This window comes from Juglans microcarpa x Juglans regia, chromosome 3S, assembly GCF_004785595.1.
Source record: "Juglans microcarpa x Juglans regia isolate MS1-56 chromosome 3S, Jm3101_v1.0, whole genome shotgun sequence".
Classification (NCBI taxonomy): Eukaryota; Viridiplantae; Streptophyta; class Magnoliopsida; order Fagales; family Juglandaceae; genus Juglans; species Juglans microcarpa x Juglans regia.
This window is the reverse complement of record NC_054599.1, coordinates 26,692,834-26,710,086: the sequence shown is the minus strand read 5'-3', so window position 1 is coordinate 26,710,086 and position 17,253 is coordinate 26,692,834. Positions and strand designations below refer to the sequence as shown.

The following is a 17,253-nucleotide window of genomic DNA, read 5'->3' as shown; positions in this document are numbered from 1 at the left end:
TGTGAGAGCTAATCTCGCCATTCAGATCGGGAGGGAACTAAAATTGCTCAAAACTTTGTGGTATTGTTCTGATTTCTTAAAAAAAGAAAAGCTACTGGAAATTTTATTTTTGAATACATGAGCAGAAATAATGGGGGCTTATGATCTTTGACGAGCTTCCTTCCTTGCAGAGCAGATGACAAACCTCCAACCTCCAACAAATAGATAGACTCGAATAATTCAATTGGATTAGAGAATGTAGTAAGACAGCCACCTATCAGCCATTTCAAGACATTGTTCAGGTTTGTATTCTGGAGCTGTGTGACCCCCTCCCTGCACAAAGTATAAAAATGGGTTATTTTCTTCTTACTTCTTCTTATACACTCTGCTTTGTGCAAGCATTTTTTGCAAAATGAATCTCACCTTCACTGTTGCAAAGGTCAAGCCATCTCCAGTATATTTTTTGTACTTCTCAGTGAATCTGTCGAGAAAAGTTAGCAAATGAGTGTTTTTCTTTTGTTGGTATATAAATGTTTTGTAATGCAAATGAATAAATAAAGAACCAACCCTGCAATTTGTCCATCCACGAACCATGGCCTCCAACCATCAACCATAGTCACATTTAAAACCTCTATCCATGCACGTGTACCCACATATGGAATCATCATATCATGATCACCGCTGAAACACCAACAATTATAGGATCATTAATTATTGAATTTGTGGATAATGACTAATTTCAAAGCATTTTAAGTTTGTTGTTGTTGTTGTTGTTGCAAGCTTTTCTGCTTTAGCTGATCAATTTTGAGTTGTTCATTTGCTTGTAATTAAAAAATACAGCTCGAGCATAATAATAATGACAAATTAATCACCTGTAAACCAGAACTCGATAACCTCTCTTAAGAAGTTCTTCATGATAATGGACCACAGTGACAAGGTTACTATCATAAGCCAAGCTTTTATTGCATCTCTTCCAATCTGTTATTGTCCCCTAATTTTCATACCAAAAACCTCTTAAAATTGAAATTAAAGTTCACTTGGGTACCATTCATATAGAACTCTGGGTCTAGAGTTGATAGAGATATATACAGTGTGTAGATCCTACAATATTTGTCGTGCAGAAGACTAAATGTCAGGATCACACACCATGTCTATCACTCTCAAGCTCTATGGGATATTCTACGAAATCTCACTTACATTTCGAATGCCAAGAGCTTTCTGGACAGTTTGATCATTGGCCCAGATGTAGGAGAGCACATAGTTGCTATTCTGCAGCAAAGTGTAATGGTCGAATTGTTAAGCTTTTGTAGATTTTAAGAGACTCTAGATTTGCTCAAACAAGCCCAGATGCAAATATATGGGGATGGAGCTAGCTTACCCTACACCAATTCTCTTGTCGTTTGGTTGGTGATTGAATGATCTCTTCGGGAATGTCTTCAAAGAACTTTCTTCCCCATTTCATGCTGTTTGGTCTTGGGGATGCAAAGCTACACTTGGGTTCCAAAATATGTGCATCGTTTACAGTTACTGTACACTACGAGTTCAATCACACGTGCATTTAATGATAGAAATAGAAATAAATAGAGAATACATGAAAAATAAAGGAAAAATGAAATTCGGTCAAGAATTCTCATTATTAACAAAAAAAATATTGTTGAATGCTAGAAATTGGTGTTGCAAAAACCAGCAGATGGGTAAGTCCTCAATCTAACCTGTGCCATAAGTCCAATATCATCAATGCATGTCGAATTGGTTGGATCTGGATCAACATATTCCTCATTGCAATTTATTTTAGCTGACTGGAAAAGCATATATCCAACATTTTCAAATTGGATGGTATGAAATAAATAGTGACGAGAAATCATACGTTGTACATTTATTGTATGCCCTAAGCTCTTTCTTGTAAAAAGTATTCATCCATTATAAGTGAGGGCATATTAATAAAATTGAAGTACAATCATTTTCTAAAAAGAAAACACCTGAACGTTTTCTAGGGACTAGGAGCATGATCTTACAGCCAACTACATGAAAGCATAAATAAAGCTGGCGCAGAATGTTTGGAAAATGAGCTCAATGTAGCTTATTTTGATACGATGAACTGGAGGATTGGGATTAATAATTACTTGGTAAAGTTCATCCGATATGAGTGTCAAACGGTGGAAATATTTGATTCTTGAATTCTCATCAGCGTGTTGATCTGTTACTGGGTTGCCAAGCATGTAACCCTGATTCAAGTTTGAAGAAAATAACATTAAACCAGATCTGTAAAGTTCATTAATGGCGGCACAGATGAGTGAACCAGAATAACCAATGACAAGGAAAGGTAATTGAAGTAGGATAAAATTAGGCACGTACTAGAAGATTCATGGTTGGTTCCAATCCAGCCATATTACCTGCAAAATCGAGCATGTTTGAATTTTAAAAAACGATCGAGCTAGGACTTGGTAACGAGGAAAATGTTTAGATTAAATGTACGAATATTAGTTTTACATAAGTAAATAAATGTTTACCGTTTGATATAAGAAGAGTGACCTGGGGAACGATCACGCCTGAATAGGAATCACCAGCAATGTATAGTGGATTTTTTAGGAATTTGGGATGATTTAACACCCACTGCATCACATGATTATGCAAAGCGATCAGTACACTCTCAAAAATGATTTTCTATATTTGTCTATTGAGATTCTTCAAATCTGCAGAAAAGAAAAAATAATAAATTGAAGCATTTGACATGTTCTTACAGTTTTTGCTCACCTTCCTAAGAAAAAGATATATGTCATAAGGTGATTTAGTGTCCGAGCTATAGTAACCTTCAAGGCTTTCAGAGTACGAGAATCCAGTGCCAACAGGTGCATCTAAAAATATTACGTTTGCAACCTGAAAAATTGTAGCCATAATATTGTGTCAATAAAACGAAAAAGGCTGAAAAAATCTTTACACTTTCAACGTTCACATAACGATGAAGATGCTGGAGAGAAATTTTGCACCTCGGTCCATGCATATGGGTTCGTCACCAATGTTGGCAAGCTACCATTGAAAGTGGCGTAGTCGAAAGTGAGTGGTCCTAAAAAATTGTGAAACTCAATAAGTAAAAAGTAAAAACCCCAGTGCACGATTTGGATGAATTAGTTTCTAAATTTTCTTTGCATATTATCGTTAATATCCCTTAATTTTGCAAAATACGAGACTAACTGACATGTTTTGAAAATTTTGAGGAGCAGATAATTGCAAATTTTCTATATTTTAGGTTGAGGGACATTACCGATTTCATAGATGAGGCCGGAGAGACCAGAACAACCAGGACCTCCGGTGAGCCAAAGCAGTAGAGGGTCCTTCACCGGGTTTCTTTGTGACTCAATAAAATAATAGAATAGCTGTAACTCGTCCGTCTCACCCACTGCCACATATCTATATATGAATCCATTTTCAACATTGTTACCATGTCATTTTTGAAACTTGAAAGCTGAAAACTTAGAGCTAGTTTACTCTTTACAGTCTCTTTGCTGTATTTTGGGTCGGTGAGTCGGGGTTTAGGAGTTTCTGGCACCAGTCGCCGTAAACGAGATTCTCTAGCACGAAAATTACAAATCACAAAGAGAAAGAGTACAAACTCACCCAGTTTCCAGTTTGAATGGAAGTTTGCCAGGATAGCCGGGCAGGGTGTCCAAGATTGTCTGCGACATTGCGAGGCTGGAGATGAGAAGAGATATAAGAAGCAAATGCATCCATATCCACCCAACATAACTCCCACTGATTGATGAGCTTCGTAGCCATCTTGGCTCGGCTGCTACTCCTTGCGATTTTACCGGTGCCATGTACACCGAGTTCTCGGAGACAGAGAGGAAAGCAAATATGAACGTGCTATGAATGGATATTCTGAAGATCGTTCATAACATAAGCTACTAGCATAATCCAGGTGCTCAGCTCACCAGAACGATTTTCTGAAACTTATAAGTGCTTTGATTTGTTGTTATTTCATGATTGTTGGAAGAAATGTTGATTACTTTTGACCCCCAAACCGCAGGTCCAAGTTCTGAAAATTCGGTCTGCATGCATTCTGTAATATAAAAGTGCCTTTCAAGTTGGGAGCCAATCAAAGGACAATTAGAAATAGATCCTTACCTGTAAAATTGCAGCTAACTTTCAATTTGGTAGTGCTAGATTCATGCAAAACTCACTCACTTTAATATTTATAGCCTTGGTACTTTTGAAATTTAGATGGATGAGGAAAGGAAAGAGCTTGCAAGTAAAACCAACTTTCAAGATTGATTTTAGCGTGTGTATCTCGCGTTGCTTATGAAAAATTTGAGATTTTTTTTTGGTTAGATGTATTGTTTATTGAATAAAATGTTTTTGAATATAACTTTTGTAATGGAGTTTGTGGAAATGAATAAGTAGGGCTGAAAATTTGTTTGAATATATATTTTTAAATTTATTTTAGAGTTAATAATAAAAAGTTATATTGATTTTCCTAATTTACCAATATTATTTTTAATAACAAAATCAATGTTAATGGGCTGGGGCTGGACCGTTTAGTGATTAATGTTAATGCCCCACATTAGCTCCTCAAAAATTAAAATTATTTTATTATAAAGTCAGGATTTAAATGGTAGCAATTTATTAAATGTACTCTACGAGAATATAATGTTTCCAAAGATTAGCGCTTCGTTGGGCTGTTTTTTTTTTTTTTTTTTTTGAATAACGTTGGGCTGTTAGAAAGCAGACGAAAGGACGAACAACATTGAAATATTTAAAAAAAAAAAAAAAAAAATCCAATTTTATTCTATTACTGTGCAGTCCGTCCACGAGCAAAATTACATAAAATCTACAATCGAATGGCTCTGGACTGAACCTGCAATTTGTCCTCAAAAAACTCAGCGTCAGTGACCCCTCCTGCTCCCTGTAAAATCCCAAATTAATTGCGTTATTTAATCAGTCAAGAACCTTTTGAAGGGTTGTTACATACATTGTCTTCAATCATTTAAAAGACCCCTAGCTACATGAAAACCATGCGCTTTCTGAACATACATTTTGACCCATTAGATTCCCAAGTTAGGTAGTAACCATAAAACCCATGAAGGATGTATGTTCTTAAAAACAGATTAAAAAATGGAAAATCCAACCTACTCCTTTTTTGGTAACTAACCTCCAACCCACCCTATTCTTTGTTTCTTAAATGGAGAGGAAATGCGTTTTGAGTTGGAACTCATTGAGTGCATTTAATTATCATTATCTTCATCATTTAATTAATAACAGAACAAAACAAAACAAAAGGAAAGAAAAACTTGAGAAGAAGAGAGAAAAAGAAAAAGGATTTAAGAAGGGTTATTCAAAGAATGCATTCGGAAAAACATACCACCGGATCCATGCACTTCGTGTCATGAAACAATTGCTCATGTTCATTAGCATGAAGTATTTTTGCTCCACATCCAGGAGCATCCACTGGCCCAACGGCCTCTTCGTCAACCAAAACCATGCTCATAGTATCAATTTCTGCCTTCATGTCTGGAACCTGCGCATAAAAATATAAAATGACTAAAAAGAATGCTTCCATTATGAACAGCTAAAAACCATAATGGACCCTGACGCTGAAATCTAACATTCACTGCAATCTCCATATGCCATAATGGTCATATGGAGCAACAGGGAAATAACAATATCAGAATACATATGCATTTTCCCCGATAGGCCTGACTGATTTCATTGAATTAGTCATCATTGGTTCCTCAACTTATTGCAATTACCTGCTTTCTACCGACTATAATAGCAAGCCACACTAGCAACACTTTTTGATATCATGTAAGCAAGGAATAAAGGCCATTATAATAACTATATACAGGAAGCCAAGCCTAGTAAATTCGCCCGTCTGCTTAAGCCAAGTATATATATGTATGAATGTATGTATATGTGAGGATATGGATGCATATGTATATAGGTACGTATATATGTAGTCAGGACGCTGTTCCTGGACACCCGGTGCCAATAAAAAAAAAAATGTATGTGTATATAGTTGCATGACATATAATGACCATGATAGAAACTAGGACTCATATCTACCTCATACATTGCATCTGCTAGAATATTTTCCAATAGGGCTCTTAGACCCCGGGCACCAGTGTTCTTTGCCATCGCTTTCTTTGCAATTAATGTCAAAGCATTCTCAGTAAAATGTAACTTGACCTGAAATGAGATAGACAGATAAGCAGTTCCATAAGTACTGCATATAGAGTTCCATAAATTTCATAGAATATCAAATGCTTGAGACCACAAACCAGAGAGAAGAAAGAAAAACTTTTGGACTGCATATGCAATTGTTCAAGATCTTACATTGTTCATGTTGAACATCTTTTTGTACTGTTTAACAAGAGCATTTTTTGGTTCAGTGAGGACCTGCAATGCATAAATATATATCATGAAAAGGTTAAATACTTCCTTATCCATGAAAAAAGAAGAAAACCAACAAGTTTTAAAAATTCTAAGCAAAAGATTTAAAGCACTCTGGAGCTTGAGCCAATTAGGCAAAAGATAAAACTGCAAAACTGCAAACAAAAAACCCCATCCATTCCTCTCAATAGATAAGTCCCTAGCAAGTAATTGACACATAATAATTGAATAAATTAAACAATGAAATGTGAAAACATACTTGAACAAGTTGGTCTTCATTTAAAGCTGACAGACTCACTAAGATTGGAAATCGTCCAATAAATTCAGGTATCAGGCCATATGCAGTAAGATCACCACTTTCTACCTGCAAGTTCATTTGAAACCCATAAGGCTAGCTAATAAAAGGAATTGGCACGTAAATTAAGCACAAAAAACCTATAAAAAAAATTAAGCACAAAATACAATAGCAGAATAAAAACAACGAAAATGTCAATAAATTAATGTAACCCTATTCGGGAATTCTCACAGATTCCAGCAATGAGGATGTCACTACGGCATTAGTCAATCCACCACTTCTCATGTTTGCCCGAACTGGTGCTCCAAATCCAATGGAAGAATCTTGACGTCTAGAAAAAATAATTTAGTCATAGGAGATCCAACAAAAGTAAAATATTTCTGTCAACATACAGCCCTAGGAAATGTATTATTACCTTTCTGAAATGGTCTTCTCCAAATCAACAAATGCTCCACCACAAATGAAAAGGATATTTTTCGTATCTATCTGCAAATAAACATGAGTTAAAAGATTCCCAGGTAACAACTACGAGACAAATAATTCTGAAACTAAGAGACTGTAAAAAGTAGATATTATCAGTGTTTTCTACAATAGCAATCACCCTACAGGGTATTTGGTGGATATTCATATTCCACTGTTTTCACAAAAATCTCATTTATGTGAAAATATCTATAAACCATTTCCAGCAATTCATTTCGCAAATTCCTGGCATGTGTTCCTAAGGCATGATAGGTTCCAACGTGAATTGACAGCTCCTTTTATTTATGAATCACAGATATAATTAAATTAACTAGAAACACTTGTAATGCAAGAAAAGCAGAGACTTTTATCCAGCATACCTGAATGTGATCACCACGAGGATTCTTCCGAGCTCCTTTATCAGGAACACTCACTATCTGACAAAGGAAAAACGTAGTCAATGTATAACCTAATATATTATTATACCTGGCATGGTAAGACAACTCTACTTAAAGTTTGCGTATGTCTCAACAACTAAAATCCTTAAGCCTTTTGTGGATTTGACCCTTTAAATTATTTGTTGATTCAAGTCAAGTGTACAACCCTTGCATATTTTTTAATGAAGTCAAGTAGGGTGCTCTTCGTGTATTTATAGTTATAAATAAAAAGAATAAGAAAGTGAAAAATGCTAAATGAACAGAGCAGATTCAGTTGCAACATATACATAGCACATACAGTTCCATTACTTGCGTTATAGTTTTATAGACATCTAAGATTAGTGATACGTCTGGCTATGGGTCTATTAAGCTACAGTTGGGCAAGTTGAAGTGGAAACCATACATTTGGAGTACTGCACACAGCATATATCAGAAATTATGAACCTTAAGCAGAAACTAACTCCAAAGCTTATTTAAGCCTGATCTACACACCATTCCTTCCAGCATTTTTAGCAATGCCTGCTGGACACCCTCTCCAGACACATCCCTGCCAATGTTTAAGCTTTCAGCCTGCACAGAGATTCAACAGGATTATCCAAAAATAAGGCATAGAAAGAATAGCGTGCACATTCCATAAATTGAAATTTCAGTAGACCTTCTTAGTGATCTTATCAACTTCATCAATGTAGACAATGCCTTGCTGAGCTGCTTCAACATTGAACTCAGCTTCCTAAACACCAATCAGATAAACCAATTATGTGAGCTAGGGATATAGGAGAAAACGACACAAAAATACAAATTAAGTTATGACCAAACAATCACTCTATATTCATCTTGTGCACTAATTAGTGTATGCATACAATTACAATAAGCTTATGTTGGTGCATGACATACATGACCAACAGGCTCTAAGCTCCAAAATCAACAACCAAGAATGCCCATAAGGTCATGTATGTTGCAAAGATGAAGTCTACAATTAAATGACAATTATTTAGATTTACAACAAAATGATAATAAACCCACATCAGTAACTAACTCCCAAGAAGCTCACATTCTAAAACCATCATGTTAGTAGTGCAACAAAAGAAATACAACAGTGTCCAACTCTATGACCATACTATATATCTAATGACAATTTGGAATAAGGGGCTTTGTAGCCCAACTTATCAAGGATTGGTGATAGATGTAAGAAAACCAAAACCATATGTAATAAGAAATGACATAAAAAGAATTAGATAAAAGGCTGGGGGCTATGGGAATTAAAAACTATCAGGCTACCCAAAAGCATATGTTGTTTTCTTTTTTTTGATAAGTAATAAGTTATTTTATTGATATAAAGGTACGCATGGCCCAAGTATACTAGAAGTATACATGTGAATACACCTATTTAAGAACTAGAAACAGTTACAAGGAACTCATGGAAGCTGAGACCATTCAAATCAAGAGCAATGACCCACAAAAACAAAGTCTTCCAGAAAAAACTCCTAAACTCTTCCAAGGAGCGTTCATGATCATCAAAAAGTCTCTCGTTTCTTTTGTTCCAAATACACCAGAGAATACATATAGGGACCATCTTCCACACTGCTGCAATCTGTGGTGTCCCTGATCCCTCTCTAGCTTGCTAAAAATTCAACCACCCTCCCCGGCATCACCCACACTATACCCATTCTACTAAGAAAATAAGTCCAGATATCTCAAGCAAACTCACAATGTAAAAGTAGATGGTCCACCGTTTCACCACTATTTTTGCACAAACAACACCAGTCCATAATAATAAGGTCACGTCTTCTAAGATTATCAATGGTCATAATCTTCCCTAAAGTTGCCGTCCAGACAAAAAATGTAGCCTTTGTAGGTGCTTTAGTCCTCCATATGTTCTTCCAAGGGAAATTGTGCCTTTGATGCATGGTAATAAAGTCATAAAAAGAGCATACCGAAAATTTTCCTTTCCTAGAGGGTTGCCATTCCATCATATCTTCCATTGTGGCAGCAGTAGAAGTGTTGTACAACATGTTCAGAAATTCCACCAGCACAATCACTTCCCAATCATGTGCATCCCGAGTAAGGCTGATGTTCCACTCCTGTGAACCTTGATTAATTACCCGCAAGTCAGCCACCATAGCTTCTTTTTCCCGTGCAATTCTGAAAATCATGGGATAAGCATACTTCAAGGCCGTGTCTCCCAACCACACGTCTTGCCAAAAGCTGATCCTACTACCATCCCCTAAACGCAACCGAATATTACTAGCAAAGAGCACCAACCTTTTCGTATATACTTCCATAGCCCCACTCCATATGTCCCCCTACCCTCTTTAGAACACCAACCCCCCCTTTCACTTCTATACTTCATGTCAACCACCCCTTTCCATAAAGATCCCCTCTCATGGTTATAACGTCACAACCATTTTCCTAATAATGCCTTATTGAACGCCCTCACATTCCGGACCCCCAATCCACTGTCTCTCAAAGAAGAAAATACCTTTTCCCACCCTACCAAGTGAAATAACTCATCTCCTAGCCCACTCCACAAAAAATCACGTTGGAGCTTCCACAAAAAATGACTATTATTTTTCTCCAGTTACGAGACAAATTTTCTCTCTCCTCCTCTTTTTTTTTTCCCTGCACACAATATCTTTTTCTACAAACTTTTGTTGAGGATGTCGGTTGTGGGTGATTGACAGTGGTTTTCTGGAGTGCTCTTGGAAGGAAAATGCCTTCTGTGAGAAGTTTAGCAATTGAGTCAAAGGTGTTTGAGGTTCGGGTAGATGGAAGTGGAGTGCTTATCACTGAGAGGGGCTGGAAAGGAGTGCAAAACTTGAGGCTGGGTTTGGACACTGTGCATGGGGCTTCAAGAACGTTGGAGGATTGTCAAAAGCATAGTAGTAAGGGATATTACTCTGCTCATAGAGAAGGAAACAGAGCGTTTGTTGCGCAACAAGGTTCAAACTCCCACGGCAGTTATTTGTCTCTGGTGGTATGTAGCGGAGGTGGAAGTTGGAGCTTCATCATCATACCTGAGGACGGAGACGGGATGGGGTGGAGAAAACTTGCGGCAGCGTTGAGGGAGGTTGGCAGCGAAGGTGGGAAGGGGAGAGTCCTTCCGCTGTTGTTGGCAGTAGCTTTCATGTCGTCTTAGTGGTATAAGGAGGCTTTGCAGTCATCTCAAGACGTGCGAAAGTCAGACATGGCAGGCCTACTACGGGCAGGTGATCTTCCTGTTTTGGGAGAAGATCAGAGACAAGAGGGAGGTGGCAGGTAGTCTGGGCAAGTAGAGGTAAATCTTTTGAAGGAATTATGGGATATGCAGGCTTCATTGGAGGAGATGAATTTTAAAGTAAAGGGGCTTATACATTGCGTTTTGGGAAATGAAGAATTGGGGCTGGGCTTGGGGAGTGGGCTGGAGACAGGGAATAAGAAGCCGAAGGGAGTGGGTCAGGATGGTGGGCCCAAAGGGAAGGCCCAGGTTGTTAGTGCAGGAGTTGGGCCAATTCTGAGGCCCGAGCCCACTTTACAGTCGTGTTCCTTTTGGAGGAAGAAACCACAGCATGCAGCAGGCCATCAGGGGGTGGGTCAGCAACACTGACGCCGACGAAACCTCAGATGACGTCGCCGAAGGACGTAGTGGCTTCGACGGAAGCATCGCCGCCGACAGTGATGCCGCAGCTGCTTCTGAGCAATTCTGCCATTCCCTCAGTTCCCGTTGTTTCAGGTTCTCTGGAGGGGCCCGAATCCTCTATACCGAGACCGAGTCTTGGGCTATGTCTGGCACAAAAAAAGGGCGAAGGTATACGGTGACTCAGATGGTGGTTCGGCAATGGCTTTACCATCGTCGGTGGTGGAGGTGAGGGAAATAGCTGAAGGTGAAGGCCTGGAACTGAGTATTTACGATGATGGTTGTTTGACCTCATCTGGGCTGCCACAGAACTTCACGGTGAGCCATGGGATGCCTCTGGATTTTGTCGCCACTCTCGGGACATGTCCATCTGGATATGCCTCTGGATTTGGCCCACAGTAAGCTTTCTGAGGGAGCTCGATCTGATGCTATTGCTGCTGTGGAGTGATAGAAGGGGAAGGTTCGTTGATGTTGTTTGATTCATGTAAATGTTCAACAGAAGGGGAGGAGTCTGCAGGAGTGGATCCTACCCCAATAAGTATGATTCTTCCTACTGTTTCAGATGATTGGGTATTGAAAAAGGTAGAGGAACTTCAAAGTAATTTTGTGTTGGAATGTGAGGGGGCTGAACGAGATTAATAAATGCCTTCAAATAAGAGCTTTATTAAGGCCATAAAAAATGGACATCATTTGCCTACAGGAAACAAAGTTAAAGCTTATCACTAGAAGAATTATTCGGAGCACATGGAGTTGTCAATATGTAGGCTGGACATATTTACCCTCGAAAGGGGCCTTGGGTGGAATTTTGGTTATGAGGATAAGAGGGTGGTAGAGAATATTGATGAGTTTGTGGAAGAATACTCGGTGTTCTTTTAAAAATTCTGAAGATGATTTTTTATGGGCGTTTGCTGGGGTATATGGTCCTAATTTGGACAGTGAGAGGAGGTTGCTTTGGGATGAGCTTGTTGGCCTATGTTCTTGGAGGGAGGTCCCATAGTGTATTGGTGGAGATTTTAGCGTGACAAGATTTTCCAACGAAAAATCAGGGGAGGGACAACAAAATCAAGCTATGGTGGATTTTTCGGATTTTATTTTCGAGGTAGGTCTTATGGACTTACCTTTAATGGGAGGTGATTACACTTGCTCTAATAATCAAACCTGGTCAAGACTGGATACATTTCTCATTTCTCCCTCGTGGGAGTTGCAATACCCAGATGTAAGTCAGACAAGGCTCCCAAGGATATGCTCTGATCAATTTCCTATAATGTTAGATTGTAGTGGTATTCAAGGGAGTAGAAGGCCATTCAAGTTTGAGAATATGTGGTTAAATATGGATGGCTTTGTGGACTTGGTCAGACAATGGTGGAATTCATAACTACTTGAGGGCAATCTGAGTTATGTATTGGCTGGAAAGTTGAAAGCTTTGAAGAAGGACTTGAAGACTTGGAATGAACAGGTAGTTGGCGATGTAACCTCATAGAAGAAGAGTTTGTTTCAAGAGTTACAAACCTTGGAGGGTGTAGGGGATGAAAACAACAGAAAAAATCAAGTAGTTTCTAAATTAGAAAGATTGCCCGGTTTGGATTCACAACTCATCTCAACTCATCTCACTACTATTCACTACGATTCATCAACTTTGACTCACCAATCTCACTACTATTCACAACTCATCTCACTACTATTCATAACTCATCTCAACTCATCTTCGAATCCAAACGAGGACTGACTCTAATGGAGGAGATTTCGTGGAGACAAAAGTCAAGGGCTTTGTGGCTTCGGGAGGGGGATAAAAGTACAAAATTTTTTCACCGTATTGCCAATGCACATAGGAGGTTTAACTCCATTGAGTCCTTGAACATAGATGGAGATGTATCCTCAGATCAGGTTGAGATAAAGGAGCATGTGGCAGGGCATTTTGAACATTTGTTGTTGGAACATCATGCATGGAGGCCTACCGTAGATGGACTAGCCTTTGAGGTCATTGATCAAAATAGTATGGCTTGGGTGGAGAGACCATTTGAAGAGGAAGAGGTACAACAAGTAATCAGGAAAATGAATAAAGATAAAGCTCCAGGCCTGGATGGATTCACTATGGCTTTTTTTCAGACTTGTTGGGAGGTGGTGCGAGAGGAAGTATTGCTGGTTTTTCAGGAATTCTTCACTTATGGCAGATTTGAGAAAAGCTTAAATGCTACTTTTATTGCATTAGTCTCTAAAAAGGCCGGTGCAAGAGAGGTACAAGATTTCAGGCCGATTAGTCTCGTGGGCAGCGTGTATAAGATACTTGCCAAAATTCTTGCTAATTGGATGGGCACGGCCGTGGAGAAGATTATCTCTTAAATCCCAAAATGCCTTTGTGAGAGGGAGGCAAATTTTGGACTCTGTTCTTATAGCTAATGAATGCTTGGATAGCAAGATCAAGTCGGAAGCTCCAGGTATTTTATGCAAACTCGATATGGAGAAGGTATATGATCATGTTAACTGGGATTTTCTGATATATATGTTGAGTAGATGTGGGTTTGGGAAAAAATGGAGGAAGTGGATGAGGCATTGCGTGTCAACGGCTCGCTTCTCGATTCTGGTAAATGGTGATCCCATGGGCTTCTTTAATAGCTCGTAGGGTCTACGACAAGGTGACCCACTATCACTCGTTTTATTTGTCCTAGTAATGGAGGCTCTAAGTCAAATGGTGTCGGCGGCAGTAGAAGGAGGATTTTTTTTCAGGTTTCTTGGTGGGAGATATCCACCGCTCCACCATTATTTCTCACCTCTTGTTTGCATATGAAACTTTCCTATTTTGTGAGGCAAATGCAGGGCATATCCAATCTTTGAAGGCCATTTTACTTTGTTTTAAAGTGGTATCCGGGTTGAAGACTAATATTGCCAAGACGGAGATGGTTGTGGTTTATGAGTTAAGGGTATATAAGAATAACAAACATGCTTAGTATTTGAAATTTTGAGAAATTATTATTCATATATAACCATTTCTAAAACAAAGGATACTTTTTTTCAGCAATATTGATTGAGTCATAACATCCATATATAACAAGCACATTAAGTAACATGTGATCATACCATAAGCAGCTTATACAATATTGACTCCACATCTTCTCCAACATAGCCTGCCTAGAGAGGGGGGGGGGGGGGGGGGGGGGGGGGGGGGGGGGGGGGGGGGGGGGGGGGGGGGGACAGAGCGTTAGTAGATTATCTCAGATACATTTAGCAAAGCAGTAAAACAAAAATTTATTGATTACAACAATGAGCATTAAAATCAATTATTTTCCACCAACATGCAACAATCTAGCAAATTCAAAAAGATCAATTCATTCAAGAACAATATGAGCAGCAAATGCAGTATTGCACTTTGTATGCATCAAAATCAGTACTCATAACAAAGTCCTAAAAGCCCCTACTTATAACCGTCATGTTTTTACATTCTACAAATTAAGAAGATAAGAGGAAAAAATTCAGATTGAAAATAAATAATTTGATGGTCATGACCCTCGGTTTAATCTTCAAGAAGTCGAAATTTATCTTATAATGGGATATAACTTCACCTTGTTTTCAGCAAGCAACTTCATAGCATGAAAAACTTCCCAGATGTATAATATATTATGTATAAGGATAGAATGAAATTTCCTATAAGTTTTAATAAATAACAATGTGATAACTTGTACTTATAAAAAACATATGTGCTAACTCGTCTTTGATAATTGTCTATGCTTCTGCCATGTCATAACATGGCAGCTTCCCATACGTTGAGATACGAACAAATAGTTACTAATGTTAGTATCAAGCTGGACAAGCAGAGAACTATTATAAAGCAATGAACTTACCTGTGTTAATGTTGTTGCATCAGCAACAGCAAATGGCACATTCACGACACGAGCAAGTGTTTTTGCAAGTAATGTCTTTCCTATCCTTACAGCAAAGGTAAGGATACATAAATAAAAATCTCAGCCCTCGAAATCAGCTGGTTCCAACACTAATACCCCTAGGAACAAAAAGTTCCACATCAACTTCTTATTTCATACCTGAGCCAGTGGGACCCATCAATAGTACATTGCTCTTTTCCAGCTCAACAGAATCACTGCCCTCATTTTCATCTCCATTATTTCCAAATTCTACACCTGACCTGGTATTGAAATGCAAAAATTCAGTAAATAAAGTCGCATCATTGAATAAATAAGCAACTAATACTACCCATCATCAAAACACATGAACACCTTCAACCCTGGAATACCCAAAACAAACTGTATGAAACTTTAGTCATAGACTGTAACGAACATGAGCTGACACAAGCTGAAAGACAACAATGAACTAACTTTTGATTGAATGAGGCATCATATATCCTTTTGTAGTGGTTGTAAACAGCTACGGAAAGTACCTGTCAGTGAGCATAAATTTCAAGAAAAACACCAGCAATTATGCATTTATATATACAATGAAGTCAATAATGCTTCAACATTCATAAAAATCATAGAACTGCATTATTCAACAAACAATTATCAGTATTCATAAACTCTGTAGAACTTCATTACAATCACACGGTAATTCTATTCCTCTCATAAAATCACACCCATCCATGTGTGTCAGCATTTAAAAAGTCTACAAGGAACGCTAACAAGTACATGGTAACTGCAAACTTAACTTAGCAGCTACAAGTACAAGAATCCCACAATTCACAATTGACCACACAAAATCCAATCTCTGTCTCCCAAACTACAACCAAACTGAATCCTACAAAAGTTTTTGCTCCATATTTACAATCACACATTAATTAAAGAATTCCAAACGAATTACAGTTAAATTTCAATAATTCTCCATATCGATCGCGCGAAATGAAATAATTCACAGTCGGTAATCTAGAATACTTGCAAGCAGGTAAAAAAGATCAACAAAATTAAACCTTTTTCGCCCGTTCTTGGCCGACAACGAACTCGTCGAGCACCTTGACAATTTCCTTGGGCGTCGGCAACTCCCTCCCCAAAGACGATGACGCCGCATCTTTCTCCTCCGGGTTTCCACAAGCTTGCGCTTTCCCAAACTGACCGGGATCTTTCTCACTAACCCCCTCCGTGTCCTTGACCCTTCCAACCTCGATGAAACTACCTTGCAAGGGTTCCAACTTGAAGGGCTTGAAATAGAAGGCTGTTTTGCAATTGGGGCAGAGATTGAGAGCCTGGTAAAGCCCCGGCTCACGGCCCGTAATGGATAAGGGGCGATTGGAGAAGAGGACGGGCATTTGGCGGGAGCAACGGGGGCAGTTGACGTCGGCACGAATGTGGTCGTAGGTAGACCAGAGGCGCGTTTGTTGGGCAAAATGAGACCCTAGTGTTGTTCTGAGACCAAGAGACTTCCAGGGAGTGGTCGTGATTTCATTCAGAACTGGCAACATGGTTTCGGTTCTGTTTGTGTTGCCTCTGAGAATCCAAAACATGTTCCTGATTTTGCTTCTGTAGCTTCGTAGGATTGTAGACATTTTTTGCTCTGATTATTTGGTTGGCCGTTGCCGACGTGCCGTTGGTTGGTTTGGGTTTCGGGGCAGAGGAAACATGGAAGTGAAGAAGCCGATGTTCCATTATTTCTCGTCGTGGCCAAACCTTTATTTTATTTATTTATTTATTTTCTGGCTGGTTTGGATGTAGATGTGCTACAGCCGCCGAAAATTTGTCTCGAAACATGTCTCGAACAGTATATTTAATTTTTTAATTTTTCTTTTATTTATTTCATGTATTTTTTTAACCATCATAAATATTTTTTACAAAAATAAAAAATTCACAACATTACTAAAAAATACTTTCCTAATCACTATATATAAAAAAAAAGTTTCGAAAGAAATGTTCAGAATCCATTTTCAAGATTCTAAACATTTCTGTTATCTTGAAAGGATAATGATATTCTTTATTTCTATTTTACTAATCAATTATCTTTTTCTTTTTGCTATTTAAATCTGGATTAAAAATTTTAGAATACGATCTTCTTGCATAATCGAGAAGAAAATAAATAATATTTAAAAAATTAAATTTATTTTTAATTAAATTATATAATTACGTTGATTGATTTAATTTATTTTCTTCTATATT

General features: G+C 38.2%; 2 protein-coding genes across 3 annotated transcripts; both read right to left on the bottom strand.

Moving 5' to 3' along the window:
• On the bottom strand, positions 1–4,133 carry LOC121256979 (serine carboxypeptidase-like 18). The gene is made up of 14 exons (XM_041157801.1): positions 3,595–4,133; positions 3,242–3,387; positions 2,967–3,043; positions 2,734–2,856; positions 2,490–2,592; positions 2,335–2,372; positions 2,103–2,204; positions 1,692–1,778; positions 1,358–1,513; positions 1,177–1,248; positions 852–970; positions 547–660; positions 403–460; positions 1–312 (listed from the first exon to the last, which is right to left on the bottom strand). The coding sequence occupies exons 1-14, from the start codon at positions 3,792–3,794 to the stop codon at positions 229–231; spliced, it is 1,479 nt and encodes a 492-aa protein (XP_041013735.1). The 5' UTR covers positions 3,795–4,133; the 3' UTR covers positions 1–228.
• A 600-nt stretch (positions 4,134–4,733) lies between these two features.
• On the bottom strand, positions 4,734–16,769 carry LOC121256976 (CLP protease regulatory subunit CLPX1, mitochondrial-like). 2 transcript variants are annotated; one of them, XM_041157797.1, is made up of 15 exons: positions 16,077–16,769; positions 15,493–15,554; positions 15,202–15,302; positions 15,004–15,083; positions 14,243–14,293; positions 8,210–8,284; positions 8,047–8,124; positions 7,498–7,554; positions 7,074–7,144; positions 6,890–6,989; positions 6,623–6,727; positions 6,307–6,369; positions 6,037–6,159; positions 5,336–5,491; positions 4,734–4,879 (listed from the first exon to the last, which is right to left on the bottom strand). In XM_041157797.1, exons 1-15 carry the CDS (start codon positions 16,647–16,649, stop codon positions 4,805–4,807), a joined length of 1,770 nt encoding a protein of 589 aa, XP_041013731.1. In that variant the 5' UTR covers positions 16,650–16,769; the 3' UTR covers positions 4,734–4,804. The 2 variants fall into 2 exon arrangements, with proteins under 2 accessions (XP_041013731.1, XP_041013732.1); XM_041157798.1 differs by lacking the exon at positions 15,493–15,554 and having other exon boundaries at positions 16,077–16,316.
• Positions 16,770–17,253: the final 484 nt, after the last annotated feature.

Coding starts and splice junctions, on each gene's coding strand:
- LOC121256979 (XM_041157801.1), bottom strand. CDS start 3,794: ATGGCACCGGTAAAATCGCAAGGAGTAGCAGCCGAGCCAAGATGGCTA. Junction 3,388..3,594: donor CCATTCAAACTGGAAACTGG/GTGAGTTTGTAC, acceptor ATTCATATATAG/ATATGTGGCAGTGGGTGAGA. Junction 2,593..2,733: donor TATATCTTTTTCTTAGGAAG/GTGAGCAAAAAC, acceptor CATGTGATGCAG/TGGGTGTTAAATCATCCCAA.
- LOC121256976 (XM_041157797.1), bottom strand. CDS start 16,649: ATGTCTACAATCCTACGAAGCTACAGAAGCAAAATCAGGAACATGTTT. Junction 15,555..16,076: donor GCCAAGAACGGGCGAAAAAG/GTTTAATTTTGT, acceptor GCTCACTGACAG/GTACTTTCCGTAGCTGTTTA. Junction 4,880..5,335: donor CGAAGTGCATGGATCCGGTG/GTATGTTTTTCC, acceptor GGGATTTTACAG/GGAGCAGGAGGGGTCACTGA.